This window comes from Pituophis catenifer, unplaced genomic scaffold (genome assembly GCF_029215685.1).
Source record: "Pituophis catenifer annectens isolate HBS135680 unplaced genomic scaffold, rPitCat1.0.hap2 SCAF_2, whole genome shotgun sequence".
NCBI classification, from domain to species: Eukaryota; Metazoa; Chordata; class Lepidosauria; order Squamata; family Colubridae; genus Pituophis; species Pituophis catenifer.
In genome coordinates, this window is record NW_027256882.1 from 164,114,781 (window position 1) to 164,130,874 (window position 16,094).

Sequence of the window (16,094 nt, forward strand, 5' to 3'; positions counted from 1 at the left end):
AAGGAGTAGCAGAGATGACAGTTGCTCTTTAAAAATTATGATTTAAATCAAGTTGATTTAAATCAAGCCTTTTTACTAGTGATTTAAATCATGATTAAAATTGTGATTTAAATCAACTCGATTTAAATCAAATCCACCCTGTTCAGCCCTGTATGCCAAGTCGAAGTCACATAAACAGGACCCTCTCTAATCCATCCTTCCTTCCTTCCCTCCCTCCCTCATAGGCAAATCTTTTATCTATTTTTTTTTTTTTGAGGCAGACTCACTTACCCTCTGATACCACAAGAAATACTGAAATGAGTCTGAACAAGCAGGTGATGGTCTGGCTCAGATTTGGAAGGCATGTGCAAGTCACAGTGGTTTAAACTCTGTGGATGTACAATGAGATTCCCACCACAGTGCTTCAAAACTTGCCTTATCTTGCCTCGGGAGGCATTCAATGTCCACCGAGAAATCTATTAAATTTCCCTGGGGGCCATTTCAACATTACAGCTTTAATGGAGGCACGTTACAGATCAGTGAAGCGCACCACTTAAAACGGCAATGTTTCAAGTATCGAGGCTGCTGCTGACACATGCCAGGATGTGAATAGGGACAATATTAATATAATTCAGAATGGAATGAGCCTAACAAGAGAATGCTTATTTTCAATTTTTTTGTGTGCCCCCCCCCCAAAAAAAATGGTGTCCTGGTTTCTACCCTGAAGTTCTCAGATTTGGCGATAACAGCCAAAAAAGCTTTGCAGGAGCTCAGCTGAACAGATCAACAAGTTTCCAATTTGGCAGCTTCCTAAGCTAAATAAGTTGCCCATTTTCCTTGCTGGGAGAGTTGCAAATTGGCAAATAAGAGCTGAGGCTGAAGGAAGAAAGCTTCCCCCCCAAAAAAATGTTCCCCTCCTTTCTCCAAGGGAGACAATTCTCAGGGTCACACTGGGCCTGCCTGTGGCTGTACCCCTAAAGAAAGAGTTCACCCCAAAACAAATGCAGAATAGATTTGTCTGTTGGGCCGGAAAAGTAGAAAAGGCAGTAATTTATTGCAACAGACCAAGCCCAGGGCTTTATGCTATAGGTAGTCCTCGACTTGCGACTGCAATTGAGCCCCAAATTTTTGTTGCTGAGTGAGACAGTCGTTAAGTGAGTTTTACCCCATTTTGCGAATTTTCTTGCCACAGTTGTGAAGCGAATCACTGCACTTGTTAAGTTAGCAATAGGGTTGTAAAATGAATCTGGCTTCCTCATTGATTTTGCTTGTCAGAAGGTCGCAGAAGCTGATCATATGACCCTGGGACACTGCAACCGTCATAAATATGAGCCAGTTGCCAAGCATCGGAATGTTGAACACATGATTATGGGGATGCTGCAAGGGTTGTGTGGAAAATGGCCACAGGTCACAGTTTTCAATGGTGTAAATTTCGAATGGTCACTAAACAAATGGTTGTAATTTGTGGATTACCTGTATTGAATGCTCCTCTGCTCCTTTCCCCACTGGGCTTTGGGCTCTGAGCGTGGAGGAAGGAAGGAAGTCCATAATAGTTTATTAGGATTGATCCCAGCCTGAAATCATGGCTTCCCCAGTCCCTGACAGACAGGAAGACAGACCGAGTGCAGGCATAAATGAGCCTTATCATTTCTTTTATTGTTATCAAGGAGCAAGGAAGGGAGGGAGAAAAGGTGCTATGTGGGGCGAAGCAGACAGTCCTTGGTGTCAGCAAGAAAGAGAGGGTGAGAGTCTAGCATGGTCGGAGAAACGGTGGACAAGGGTCAGACTCAGAGGAGTGGAGGGCATCTGCGGATGGAGGGGGGCAGGGGGTTGCCCTGTGGGTCATGCCAGTCGGGGGAAGGTGGGTCCTGTTCCCCTCCCATGCCGGTGTCTCTATTGCTCAGAACTTCAGTCACAGTTTGGAGAGAGGCAGGGAAGAATAGCAGGGCCACAACATGGAAGAACGTCTCCCTCCCTCCTTCCCCAGGCTACAGGGGTTTTGTTTTGAGCTGGGCCTTTCTTCTTCCGCTTGACAAAATGGGAACCGGCCAATGGCAATGTCTGTTTCTGCGGGTACAAGTTTGCAAGAGAAAGAACCCACCCTGACCCTTTGATTGTTCTTCCAAATCCAAGTGCCCACGCTTATACGGTACACACCCTACGGCACAGGCCGTCCTTCAAGAGGCATCAACTGGGGTGCCCGCCAAGGGATTTACAACCATCTGGATATTTTTGTGCTGTGGGGTGGGGCTGGCTTGGAGGTTGGGGCTGCTTAATCCCCAGGAAAAGAACAACCTGACCTCTTGGCTAATGTCCCGTTCAGTCGGGGAGAGGTGGGGACCCAACTCTGTAGAAATAGCAAAGGGAAGGGGAAGGGGAAGGAGGGGGAGTGGTCACATTACCATGGCAACGGCACAGATAACCCAAAGGATGGTCTACAGGCAGTAGGAGATGCCAGCCGCTCCCCCCCCCCTCAACCCCGATGCTCTCGCTCTCTTAGCCAACGTGCCATTTCCAGGCCAGCGGATGGGGGTCGCGTTTTTCTTCGCTCAGAGGACAGAAAGTTCTGCAGATTGGGAAAACATGACTGAACAAGGGTTGGATCTGTCTGTCTGTTGCTGCTGCTCAACGCAAGAGGAACTGGAGGACATGGAAAAATGGGGCACAGTACTTGCTCTGCCAGTCTCTTATTGAGGTGCCGTGGTGAGGAGCCCAAGGGGAGCCCCATTTCATGGAAGCGCAGTAAGGAGAAGGGCCAGCATGGGGGAGGGGGAGTGCTGACAGGGGGGACCTTAGGGGATATGTACATGGAGGTGCTGGCCAGCATTATTGCAGTAGGGACTCTTTCAGGAGGCCCTGTCTTCTGTCCCGCACACACATATATTCCCCCCACTTCTCAGTGCAAGTGGACAATGGCTTGTATGAGTAAGGGGGGCAACAGCCCCCTTAACTCTGGGATGAAGGAGATTGCTTGCTGATCAGTCCCTGAGGTACCAGAACTGCCTCCCTTGCCAACGCGCCACAGAGTCCTGGGGAGGCACTTCCACTCCCCAACCTTTCGTACCTCGGAAGATGAGACCGACACGCACATGCACGCACAGGCACACCCCAAGACGCACGCCCCCATCCAGCCCCCTGCGGGAGCCCAGCACTTGTGCAGATTTGGCTGGGGTCCCGAGAGGGTGGAGAGCAGGCGCGCCGATGTGCGGGGATGCAGAAGGGTGGGCTTCTCCCCTTTCTCTTCTCAGAAAAATAATTCCATTTCCTGTCACAAAGAAAAAGGATGGGGAGGAAGAGTAAAATGCTCCCTTCAATGGGCCTGGGCGCCTTGTGAGATTGCCGGGACTGGTTGCTAGTTGCCGGGGGGAGGGCGGTGTGGTTCTGGTGGAGCCAGGAGTCCCGGGATTGTGGCAGGCAGGTGAGTGGAAGGGCAGCATCAGTATGGTGAGAAGAGGATGGGTCCATGTGCAGTTCGGATGGGCCCCGGAGCCGGGCGCAGGAGTGGGTGTGTCAGAGGTGGGCCCTGCAGCAGGGATGGCGTTGGGGCTGGCCGCAGCGTCAGGGGTGTGGAAGCTGCTGCTGCTAAGGCAGCTGCTACAGCCAGGGGATTTGGTAGCAATCCAGCTGCCAGGGACTTGGGAAGCTCCTTGGAAAAGGCCAGGGAGCCCTGCGGAAACAAAGAGAGAAAGAAAAAGAGAGAGATTCAGTTTGGTTATCTGATTAAGGGGGTGCCAACTATTCTGGCCTATTAAAGAAACAATACCACAGCCCATGTTGGAAAATGCCCGTTATGTACTCACTGGCAGCTCTGCCATGCCACGCTGCTTCTTGTGCCGACTCAACAAAGGATTAGGCTTCCCAGCAACTCCATCCCGGTGCCGCCGGCTGGAAATATGCTAGAAAACCAAAGAGGAAGAAAGAGAGATCAAGGTAATTAGCAAGAAAAAAATCCTGATTCCTTGACCAAATGTTGCCTCTTACCATGCCAATCCAGCCATGTACAAAAGGCTGATGAACTATCATCAGACAGAAAAGACAGGAAACATAATCATCATTGTCTTTTAATGACTCCGTAATCCCTTGCGGGGTGGAGTTTGGAGTTCCACCAATGCGGAATTATATTCAGCAGAGTTATATTCTCATCATGCCCAGAAAGAGAAATAGCTGCCTCTATCTAGGATCGAACTCACAGCCTCCTGAATGTGAGGTGAGAGCTCCACCTCTAGGCCACCGCACCACTCAGACAGGAAGCCAGATAAATTAATTTGCGTGTATGAAAGTTAAACTCTCTCGCCATCTCTTTTACAGCCTGAGAACTTAAGAAGGGTCCCTTTTAGCCCTTTACTCCACCCACTCTGCAACTGTGGGCTATGCTGCCTCTTATCTGACTGTTACCTGGAGGTGGAGAGGGTTGGTAGTTTTAAATTTCTGGGCATTTATATCTCAAAGGACCTCTCATGGACTGTGAATGTTAACATGCTTGTGAAGAAGGCACAGAAGAGGCTGTACTTCCTGAGAATGCTCAGGAAGTTAAATCTATCTCAGCATCTACTTCTGTCCAACTATCGCAGCACCATTGAGAGTGTCCTGACATACAACATTCTTGCATGGTATGGAAGCAGCTCTGTAGCGGACAGAAAAGCTTTACAGAGAATCATTAAAACTGCCCAGAATATCATTGGACTCCAGCTACCAGCCCTGGACAACATCTTCGAATCTCGCTGTTTGAGGAAGTTGCATAACATTCTCAGAGACTCATCCCATCCTGCTTACAATCTTTTTGGACTATTGCCTTCTGGCAGAAGATACAGAACAATTAAAACTCGGACCACACGTTTTCTGAATAGTTTTTATTCCAGAGCTATAATTGCACTCAACAATGAACTAAAGGGCCACCATCAGTGAGCTGTTGGACAGCATTACTTGGTCTGTTGTGTGGATGTTTGGGTGGTTTAGGGGCGGGGAATTGTGGTGGGTGGGAGTGTGTTTGGGGATTGTTATGTGTGTTGGACCTGGTCTTTGGGTGTTAAGTGAATTTTGTTGTATGGATATACTGTGTATATACCTACAATGACAATATAATAATTATTATTATTATTAATATTACCTATGCAGCATCTCCCAAGGTCTTTCTCACCTATCTTTACATGAACTCAGATTCCAAGGTGTTCATTAGAAATCCTTTTGGTGGTAAAATGTGTAGTTTTAAGGTTTCTTTGAGGATGGACCTATGAGAGAGGCCAATGCATAAGAGCACATGCACACTTTATTACGGACCACTACCCCCAATAGCAGCCCATAGTCCCTATGGAGGACTAACTCATGAGTGCAGACATAGCCTCAATCAGATAATTTCAGGAGATTCTCCCATCTTCCACATGGATAGAAAAGCAATCTAGGTCAATCTACATTTAATAAGCAGGCCCTGAGCAAGAACATCATAGTACCCTCATGATTAGAGTTAATGAATGCCTACTCAATTACCGAAATCAAATCCTGATCTTGAGAGTCAAAATTGGAAGCTATGAACTTTGATATGAAACCTTCCATCTTCCGAATCCCAGACATGTGAGGGATGACTATCATTACACAGTAAGCAGTTCTCAACTTACTACTACTATTTAGTGACCATTCGAAGTTACAACAGCACTAAAAAAAAAAGTGATTTATGACCATTTTTCCACACTTTGCAGCATCCCCCATGGTCCCATGATCAGGATTCGGATGCTTGGCAACCGGCTCATAGTTATGTGTCCCGTGGTCGTGAGATCAACTGTTGTGAACTTCTGTGACAAGCAAAGTCAATGGGGAAGCCAGATTCATTTAACAACCGTGCTACTAACTTAACAACTGCAGTGATTCACTTAACAACTGTGGCAAGAAGGATCGTAAAATGGGACAAAACTCACTGAGCAACTGTCTTGCTTACCAACGGAAATTTTGGGTTCCATTGTGATCGTAAGTCACGGACTAACTGCATTTAGTAGGGAGAGAAATATACTTTGGGTACTTATGTTCAGAGACATTGCCTCCTTTCACATGGTTCTTTTTTTTAAATCTGTGAGAAATTTGTAAATTTCTCACAAAAGTGAGAAAACATTTTTAGGGCTGAAGTTTTGCTATTAATTTAAAACATTCCTGTTGAGTTCCACCAACTGTTCTTCCTTAGAAAGAGGAAATTCTCTTCTGGTAAGATGTACCGAGAAAGTGTCATGACTGCATTTCACACCTGTTTGAGCTGGATCTCCGAGTTAACTTTGACATTGCAGATTTCACAGTGGAAGGTTCTCTCCTGAGCACTGGGGTCTTGGTTGCCTGGTTCCCCACCAGTTGTGGGACTAAGACGTGGATACGCTTTGATAGGCCCCAGTCCGCTGCGCGCTTCCAGGATAGTCTTGTGCTTTGTACCTAGGAGAGCACAACACAATACTGAAACTACAAAGGCTCAAGAGAAATGTCCCCCAATCATTTCTTGCAGCACTTTCTCTCGTACGCTTCCTCCCAAGGGAACGCTGTTTGCAAAATTGGTAGAGACAGTCTAGCCCTCTACAAATACATATACTTTAACTACAGTTCTTTTTCTTTTTAATCTTAGGAGTTACAGTTCTATAGTTACAGGAATTTAGCCTATAATTCCGTCTGTCTTGTTGACAAACTTAGAAAGGATACAGACTTTTCGGCTGTGACTTTTTTTTTTTTTAAATAGAACCGATTCTTTAAACTAGAAAAACCAATCAGGTTTCCTTCCTGTAGTAACAATCTACCTTCTGATAAATGGCTTTTTTTTAAATTACAACTTATTTGGCTATCAAATCACCACATTTTATAGAAAGGCTAAAGTTCCCTTTTTATATTGTTGCATGACAATTATATTTTTTATATACATCTAAGTACTGCTTTTACTTTATCAGACTGCCTCTTTGTATATACATGTGCCTGCACACACACACACACGCACTTTTTAGCAGACCTATAGAAATGGTTTTCTTCCTATCTAACTGAGAGGTGCAAGGACTATGCCGACTGGGAATGAAAAAAGTATTCCCGATTTTGGTTGTTTTTAGCAAGAGTTTCATGGGTACATATTGGTAAGCAATGCTTTTCTTAGCTTGAACATAAGTATTATTATCTTCTAATATTTGCACATTAACTTGCTCCTAATGATGTATAAATACAAACATGAAAGGGTTTACAAGAAAAGAGAGAAAATGAAGAGGTGAACCCTACAGTATGATTCTAGCTCTCTGTTTAAATATTGCTACCCTAATTTTGCAAAACCTCCTCTTCTTCACAACTGGAAATCCTCTCAAAAAAAGTGAGGACTGTCTCTCAAATCATACTGCAATACCGTGTTTCCCCCAAAATAAGACCCTGTCTTATATTTTTTTGAAATAAGCGCTTGGCCTTATTGCCATGCACTCAAAAAGCCCGACTGGGCTTATTATCAGGGGATATCTTATTTTGGGGGAAACAGGGTAGTTGCTTTTCCTACAGTTGTCTCAGCGTTAGGTTATAATTTAGGAAGGAGACAAGACCAAGGGCAAATTGAGATGAACAAATCTATGCCTGAACTATGCCACTGAATAGGCTTTGAGTGTGTATCAATAATAGGGCACATAAAACACAAATGCCAAACAGGATAATGTGATCATAATAGGATGGAGACATTGATTGCAATGAGAAATTTCAAGAAAAACTTTAATATATTAAAACAGAGGGTTAATATTACAATCTCAACGGCAAGAAGAGACTTATGTTTTATTAGTGCCTCACTGCCTGGAATCTGTTTATTCAAGGTAGCAAACAGACTTGGAATATCCAAACTGAAAGGCCAGAAAATGGCTCCCATTGGAAATGAAAAGAAAAACAATAGGAGTTAATTCAACCTTATTCTAATCAGAAGCAACAACAAACTCTAAGCCCTAGAAAAGGACCTTAAATAGGAAGTGTATTTATCACATAAGATACAAAAATTTGCACTTTGAGTCCATATGCTACTTAACCTCTGTGATATTCTAAATAAACAAGGACTGAATGTACTGTATGTTCTACGAAGTAAATAAAGGAAGAATAAGCAAGGAGCGGTACAATATTCCAAATTATGCTTTGCAAAAGGCTAATTTCTGTCATTTATATGTACTTAATAAAATGGGGTTACAATCCATAGTAAAAGTCTGCTTTTGTTAATTTATAGAGAAAAAAGGATTCTTGGAGGACATTAAACATTTTTCCTCTGTATGCTGTAAATTGAAACTATTGCTTTCTAAAATATTGTACGTATGCAAAAAGATCATGACTTTAACAGAATAACAGAGTTGGAAAGGGGCCTTGGAGATCTTCTAATCCAACCACCTGCTTAGGCAGGAAATCTTGTATCATTTCAGACAAATGGTTGTCCAATCTCTTCTTAAAAACCTCTAGAATTGGAGCACCCACAACTTCTGCAGGCAAGTTATTCCACTGATTAATTGTTCTCACTGTTAGGAAATTTCTCCTTAGTTCTAGGTTGGTTCTCTCCTTGATTAGTTTCCACCCATTGCTTCTTGTCCTGCCTTCAGGTGCTTTGGAGAACAGGTTGACCCTCTCTTTTTTGTGGCAGTCCCTATGTGTAAGGATGTAAGGACTTTGGAAGTAAGAATATTTCCCCAAGTTCATTTGCCTCTATTATGAGATTCATTGCTTATCTAAGATGAGACCCTTGTGGGTTTTTTTGGGGGGGAGGGGGATTGGGGACATCCAATTAAGTATTGACATCCTTCAAATGCTAAATTCTGCACCCAGAATATTGATTTCTGTGTTTGTACAGTGTGCCTATAGACATACATGTCCTGTCCCTCTATTCACCTGCTAAGTTTATAGAGGGAACAGAGACACAAGTAATTCACTGCTCCACAAACTATCTTTTAAAAGCACCAGTAACTTCGCAGTAAAGAACCTCATTATTGCACATAGAAAATCTCACTTCCTATCCTTGATATTTCTATTTAAAAAGGCCAGGCAGGAGGAAAAGATTTCTGCCATGTATCTCAGAGTTCCTGCCAATCACAGCAAACAATTAAGGGCTAACTAGTCTGAGCTGCAGGGAAAAATAGTTTCCTATGATTGTATAATGCAGGAGTGGGCAATTGTAGCTCCTTTATGATCTGTGGACTTCAAGTCCCAGAATTCCTGGGCCAGCCTCACTGGCTCAGATATTTTGGGAGTTGAATTTCACAGGTTATAAAGGGGCCATAGTTGCCAACCCCTGGTATAATCTCACTAAAAAACAGAAGTTTATTCTTTCCTGCATGCTCATTGCCTACCCTTAAACAAAATTTGCTAGTTGTTGAGGTCAGGAGGGGTCTGAATAATTTAAGAATGAATTTATTTATTCAATTAATATTGTTTAGGAGTACTAAACCTGGACTGCAGAAATCCAAACGACTATTCATTGGCAGTAACGATCGAAAGGAATGATATGATTATTTAAAAAATATTGGAGAGACACTGTAGGGCAGTAGTCCCCAAATTTTATGATAAAAATGAAATCTTAATCATGTTTTATTCCTCATTCTGTTGGGTGCTTAGGATCATTGTCCACTCTTATTCTAATATTCTTTTCCCTTGTCATCAATTCTCAGTGAATTGGTTTTCCAGTAAATGATTTGAAGCAACAGAATATCATTTTACAATGATATTTTTAATAAAGTGGAGACGTGGCTTTCACCCAGCACACATCTCTTCATACATTAGTTATGTAGTAATAAAGAGGCATGCACCAAAAAGTGCATACTGACCAAAGTATGAGAGACATATCTGGACTTATCATTTTTTTTTTTGCTTCAAACCAGTCCTGCTTGCAAACTGCAATGGGAAGATCCTCACTAATTTTTCTTCAGGACCATTTCCCTAACCCATAGCTGAAGACACCTAACTTCATGTTCATCTGTTCAAATATTTAAATGATGTTTTTTTTCTTTTCTCTCAACAGAAGACTTGGAGTGAACGATGAATCTGGGGTGCTTCAGCAGAGATTGGGGTGACTGATTGGTGGGCTGGGATCTGTCCAGTTCTCCTTGACTGTTTTGGGCTGTGGTGTGGGCATTCCCTCCTTCTTCTGATTAGACTATTTTGCTCCATGGCCACTTTGATCTGGCACTGCCTTTGGTGCAAAGGGCCACTCAGGCGTTACATAGACTTATCCAACCCCCTCTGAGGTAAATAAATGCTTTGACAGATAGCTTGTGCAGCAAAGCAGCAGGGACTGTAGTGGCAGAGGCCGTGAACTAACACCTGTCAACAGCCTCCAGGCAGCCATTGTTAAATAAAGCAAGACTCTTATTCTAATATTCTTCTCCCTTGTCACCAATTCTCAGTGACTTAGTTTTTTCAGCAAAGGATTTGAAGCAACAGAATATTTTACAATGATATTTTTTAATAAAGTGGAGACATGGTTTTCTTTTTTGTTTCTGTGTAAGCAAGAGTGGGGGGAGAGAATGGTGAGCATAAAAGAGGAGCAAGAAAACAAAAATTGTGACAGACAGAGAAGAGCTAGCAATCAAGTAAGAGGCAGTGAAGTGAGCATGGCAAACAGGAGGACAGCCAAAGCAAGTCTAGAGTAGGCAGGCCATGGAGCAGACGGGCTAATGCAGTGGGTGCTAAAGAACAGATGGCAAGGGTAGAAGCAATGGAGAGGGAGGGAGAGAAAGATGAAGGAGAGTGGAGCAAGAGAGAGAGACAGGAGATCGAGAACAAGCAAGAGGGCAAGCGCAGAACAAACAAGCAAGGAAAAGAGACAACTGTGAGCAAAAGAGATCAAGAGAGCGTGGCGGGGGGTGTGAGTGAGAGAGCGAGAGATGCTGGTGGAGGGAGGAGGTGACTGAAAGGAATGGGCAGTGGAGTAAGCAGAAGAAATTAAGAAGATGAACAAAGGAGAAGGATGAGTGAGCAAGAGACTTTGAAGAGTGAGTAGGCCAGGTGGGTCAGCCAGAGAGATCATCAGCAGGTAGAATTGGGGTCTCTAGGACAAGCAAGAGAAGCAGAAAACCCCACCCCCTGCAAATCAGAATGTGATGAATAGCTAAACCCGAGCTCAAACCAGGGGTGAAATCCAGCAGGTTCTGACAGGTTCTGGAGAACCGGTAGTGGAAATTTTGAGCAGTTCGGAGAACTAGCAAATACCATCTCTGGCTGGCCCCAGAGTGGGGTGGGAATTGAAATTTTGCAATATCCTTCCCTCAGGAATGGGGAGGGAATGGGGATTTTGCAGTATCCTTCCCCTGGAGTGGGGGGGGAAGGAATGGAGATTTTGCAGTATCCTTTCCCTGGAGTGGGATGGGAATGGAGATTTTGCAATATCCTTCTCCTGCCATGCCCACCAAGCCATGTCCACCAAGCCACACCCACAGAACTGGTAGTAAAAAAAATTGGATTTCACCACTGGCTCAAACCATTATTTCTAATCTCAGCAACATGAAGAGGTGTGGATTTCAGTTCCCAGAATTCCCCAGCCTACACCTCTTAACATTGATGGGATTGAAAAACTCTGGCCTAACTCACTTCCATCCCATTTTATGTTAAGGAGAATGATTAGTGGATGCTTTCCCATTGGCAGGAAATCCACCAATCACTTTCCTTAGCTTGTCCCACACCAAATCTGTCAGGACAGGGTTACTTGCCTGACTCATTCCTAAGCCAAAACAGAATTCATCTGTCAGGGCAAAGCAAGTGATGCCAGCATACTGTTGTGTGTTTCATGGACCAGAAGGAAGCATGTTAAACTGGATATGTGCTGTGATGCAATTGCTCTGCAGTTCTGACCCCTGGGCCCCTCTTTCCTGAAAAACCTGTCCTCTCCTCAGATGCAGCTCCACAGCTCTAGACTAGGACTGCATGAGGATGGGAAAAATGAACCAGTGGTGGGGAAGAGATGCAGCTGGAAAGAGATCCGTTGAGCTTTATCTGATGCTGATCTCCATCAGGCCTGTAAATTTGGGTGGAAAGCAGAAGAGCTAGTTTTCCAGAGAAGGCTTGAGCTGCTGAGGCTGTGAGCTCACTTGGTGAGGAATGTCTGTCTTGTTGCCAAGACAGCTCTGCAACCACACCCAGAGCTCTTGTAACAAGGCCAAAGGTGCAAAGGATTTGGGGAAAAGGAGATAAAAATCTTAATTGGATACACCCAGGGGCAAGGTGTGTCAAAAACGAGGGACCTAACCATGGAGTTGCTACCTCTCCTGTCAGGTCTCATGCGTCTTCCACAGTTATCAAAGACAACCATTTGACAGGTCATCTCTTCACCTCATTTCATCTCCTCCATAGGGGAAGGTGCAGGTGTTGGATTTTGTTGTGATGCCTCTGGATCGCTCCTAGCATCCTCTACAGATACAGTTAGGCTGGGAAGGGAGTGTGTGTGTGTGTGTGTGTGTGTAGCTTCACTGGCAGAATTTAGGCAAGAAAAGAATTGCAATAATGTTAAGCAGAGAATCAGGAGGAGTCTGGTATCACCTTTTCTGGCTCACAAGTTTTGAAAAAGATTCAACTGAAGAAATGAACAGCAGCTCACACAAAAGCTTATGCCTTTTAATACAAGTTGTTAGTCAGAAAAGGAGCTAGAAGGTGTTTCTGATGTTTTGCCACCATAGACTAATATGGCTCTCCTACAGTGAAGAACAGAAAAAAAGCACCAGGCTGCTTGTAGCAATGAAATACAAAGCGCTCTTCCCTTCCTCGTTTTCTGTTTAGAGGAATGGTGCCAATGTTTTTTGAGGGGTACAAAACCACTTGTGACATCAGAAGGACCACAAATGGGACTGGAAAGCCCCCCTCAAACCCATGCATTAAGCAGAGGCAGCAGAGCAGCAATGGAAGGAAGATCAATTAGCAATAGCACTTAGACTTATATACCGCTTCACAGTGCTATACAGCCCTCTCTAAGCGGTTGACAGAGTCAGCCTAATCTGGATCCTCATTTTACCCACCTCAGAAGGATGGAAGGCTGAGTCAACCTTGAGCCGGTGAGAATCGAACTGCTGGCAGGCGGCAGAATTAGCCTGCAATACTGCATTCTAACCATTGCACCACTATGCCTTAGTTAAGTGGGTTAAAACAAACTGGGGAGCTGATTCCAGCCACTGTAGCAATGCAGTGTGTCAGGCCTGGAAGCCATCTTTTGCACTGGGCCTTCAGGCCTGCCACAGCACCATTTAGTGCTGTGGGAAACTGGGAGGGGGGATTGTATGGAGCAGGGGTGATATATAGTAATAATAACATTCCTTTCTCAGAGTGTCAAGGACATCTTGCCCTGCACCTGGAGGGGTTGTGACTGGGAGGCATCTCCAGTTGGGACGGTGCTTTGATTGGACTATATGATGGACATGTGGGTGCTGGACAGGGACCTGGACTTGGACTTTCCTTTGGGTGGGGAAAACCTGGAAGCTTTCAAATTCAGGTTTTCCCAGATGTGCCGATATAACATCTCTAATAAAATGGAACTTTGAGGAACTTCAAGCCTCTTTCGTTGGAGGTGTTACTTGGAACCCTGACACAATGGAGCCAGATCTGAGCTTTTCTACTACAGCCATTAGGAAATATACTTTGCTCTCGCTTCACTTCAAGGCCTGTTTTTCTTTTGTTCTGGTTTGGACTTGTGGAAGAAATAAAATAAAATGCAGCTCCATTTTCAGAGCATTTTACAAGGTCTTTGGGGTCTAATCAGTTGGTACTATGGCTGTGAAGTTATGCTCAAGAGCGTGTGAAATTAATATCTATAAAACTTGAGAACTCAAAAGGGAGTCTGGAAAAGAGGGTTTCTTGCCTTATCTCTCTGTATCTATAAGAAGCAGAATTTGGAGGGAAAGCTCTGCAGATTTGCACAGACTTCATCATATGGACAGATAACAGAATTCTGTTGTCTTGAAAGACTGAGGTAGAAAAATTAAGGTTTGGTCTTTCCTTTACGTGTGGAGTAGAATATGCCACCTCTACACTTAAGTCTTTGCACTAGTCCAAAGTCAACTGCACATTTATAAAATCCCACCTTATGAGTCTGTTTCACATCTAAACTGCTTTTTTTCTGATTCAGGCCCATTACATTCATCATCAGATTGAAGTAATGCCCTATTATAATTGATTTTATTTAAAAATAAATAAAAATAAAAATGTTGAAACCTTGAAGATTTTGTGGGGAAGCCATGTTTTCCAACTCCCTTGGTTCAAATTGGTGTTTCTTCCCTCCCAATTAAGATCCAATTCTACTTTCCAGCACGCTCTTTAAATACAGCAGAGGATATAACAATCTCCACAATGGAAGAATGGATGGAAAAAGTTAACTGTTTTAATTAAAGAATAGAATTATACAGTTCTGTTTCTACATGGAAACTGCTTGTGGACTTTGTGCTCGAGACAGAAAAAAAAAACCCATGAAATTCTGATTAGAGAAGTTTGTTGTCATAGAAATCAATAGTATATATTAAATATGTAAAAGTAAAAAAGTTGAGGCTGTATTTTATTATTTTTATTCTACCATGCTGACAAAAGTTAGGAATTCAGTGGTTTTCCCCCTTCTTTTTTCCCCTTATCCCACAGTTCTCTTTCCCTCTTTTTTCCTCCCCCATTTCCCTATTATCTTTGTTTTCATTTATATTTCATATTATGGTAATTTCAATAAAATTACATATATATAAATATATATATATAAATAAGCAGAGGAGTAGTGCCGGGAAGTAATTTGACAACCCAGCACCAGAAAACGGATCAGGCCTGGGACTCTGAATGCCATTCTTTGCATTCCTGTATTGGGCAGGTGAGAAGGGGGCACCAACAGAGTCTCATTGCTCAGCAGCAGGGAAAACAATTACTGGTTGGTTTTAAATTGCCTTAAGAAGTTAGTTAGTGGGAATGCCAAAGCATGGCTCTGGTTATATGTATCTGGAACAACTAATTCCTGAATTAGTTTAATTTTAACTGTTACATGCCATCGCACAAGCTTCTCTTGTAAACATGTGCCTAGAAGGCTGGAGGGGTGAACTCATGGTTCTCCACAGCTTCTGTTCCGGAAGGCACTGTTTGCACAGAAATATTGCTGAACTAACAGACACAGGACGAGGGGCTATTTGGTTTGACCTACCTCCTCAACAGCCCCTCTCCCCAAAACATACCTCTCAAAACTCTCCACAAATACCTTTGTTATGTGCCTCAAGCTGAGACAGCGAGTTCACGGCCACTTTGCAGAGGGCACAATAGAGCAGCTTCTTGGCCTTCTCTTCATCAGGCTTGGGACTGCTGTTACTATGGGGTGCTGCCCCTGAAGCGGCTGGGGTTGCAGAGGTGGTCGAGATTTCTCCCAACTTGGTCCCCCAGGCTGGCCCACTCTTGGAACTCTGGCTTGGCTCTGGGCAAGCGGCCAGGTGGGGTGCTATTGCTGCCGCTGGAGAACCCAGGCAGGGCTGTTTCTCTGGTGAGGAAGGAGCTGGCACGGGGGGCACCGTCACTGATGCTCCTATGCCGTTCAGTTGCTCGGCTGTGTAAGAAAATCAAGAAGGGAAAGAAAGAAAGAGAAGGCATCAGGAATGGGGCAGAAGCAAGAAGCCACACACAAACCTGAGCAGAGGGTATAATTAGGAAACCAAAGGTTGCAGAGGGGTTAATTATAGCCAAAGCTCACTACAACCTCAGTATTTCTTTTCAATTCCAGACTTAAGCAAAGTGCTAGGGTGGCAATAATAGATAACCACCGCACAGTGCGCTCATCTATCTTTCCCAGCCCAAATACCAAATTAGGCATCCGACAAACCCAGATCTGGGGTTCAAAGTGCCTCTCAATTTAAAAATTAATCACTAGGCCAGTGATGACAAACCTATGACATGCAGTGTCCAGGTAACACGCCAAGTCTCTGGAAGTCACACGAGAGGGCCCTGCTCTTGCACAACCTCTGGAGCCTCCAAAATACACACGAGAACGAGATGTGCTTTGTTTGGGAAACTGCAAGGCCACCCAAGAGCATTCTCCCGAAGTTTCCAAGCTTCGTGTGACACTGAGCTGCCTCGGATAGGCATGTTTTTCTGAGAGACCACGTGAAAAATATTTACAATTATATAACCTGTTATTTATTTATTTATTTATTTATTTGATTGAATTG

The 16,094-nt window shown here is 43.9% G+C and overlaps 1 protein-coding gene across 1 annotated transcript in view; it reads right to left on the reverse strand.

The window, feature by feature from the left end:
- Positions 1–1,643: 1,643 nt before the first annotated feature.
- ZNF385A (zinc finger protein 385A) overlaps positions 1,644–16,094 on the reverse strand; it is a 61,138-nt gene continuing 46,687 nt past the window's right edge. The window contains exons 5-8 of the mRNA XM_070934440.1: positions 15,137–15,475; positions 6,209–6,387; positions 3,780–3,875; positions 1,644–3,646 (exon numbers count right to left, since the gene is read on the reverse strand). Of these exons, the coding sequence (XP_070790541.1) occupies positions 3,416–3,646; positions 3,780–3,875; positions 6,209–6,387; positions 15,137–15,475 (845 nt within the window). The 3' untranslated portion in view covers positions 1,644–3,415. The remainder of the gene's footprint in view (positions 3,647–3,779; positions 3,876–6,208; positions 6,388–15,136; positions 15,476–16,094) is intronic.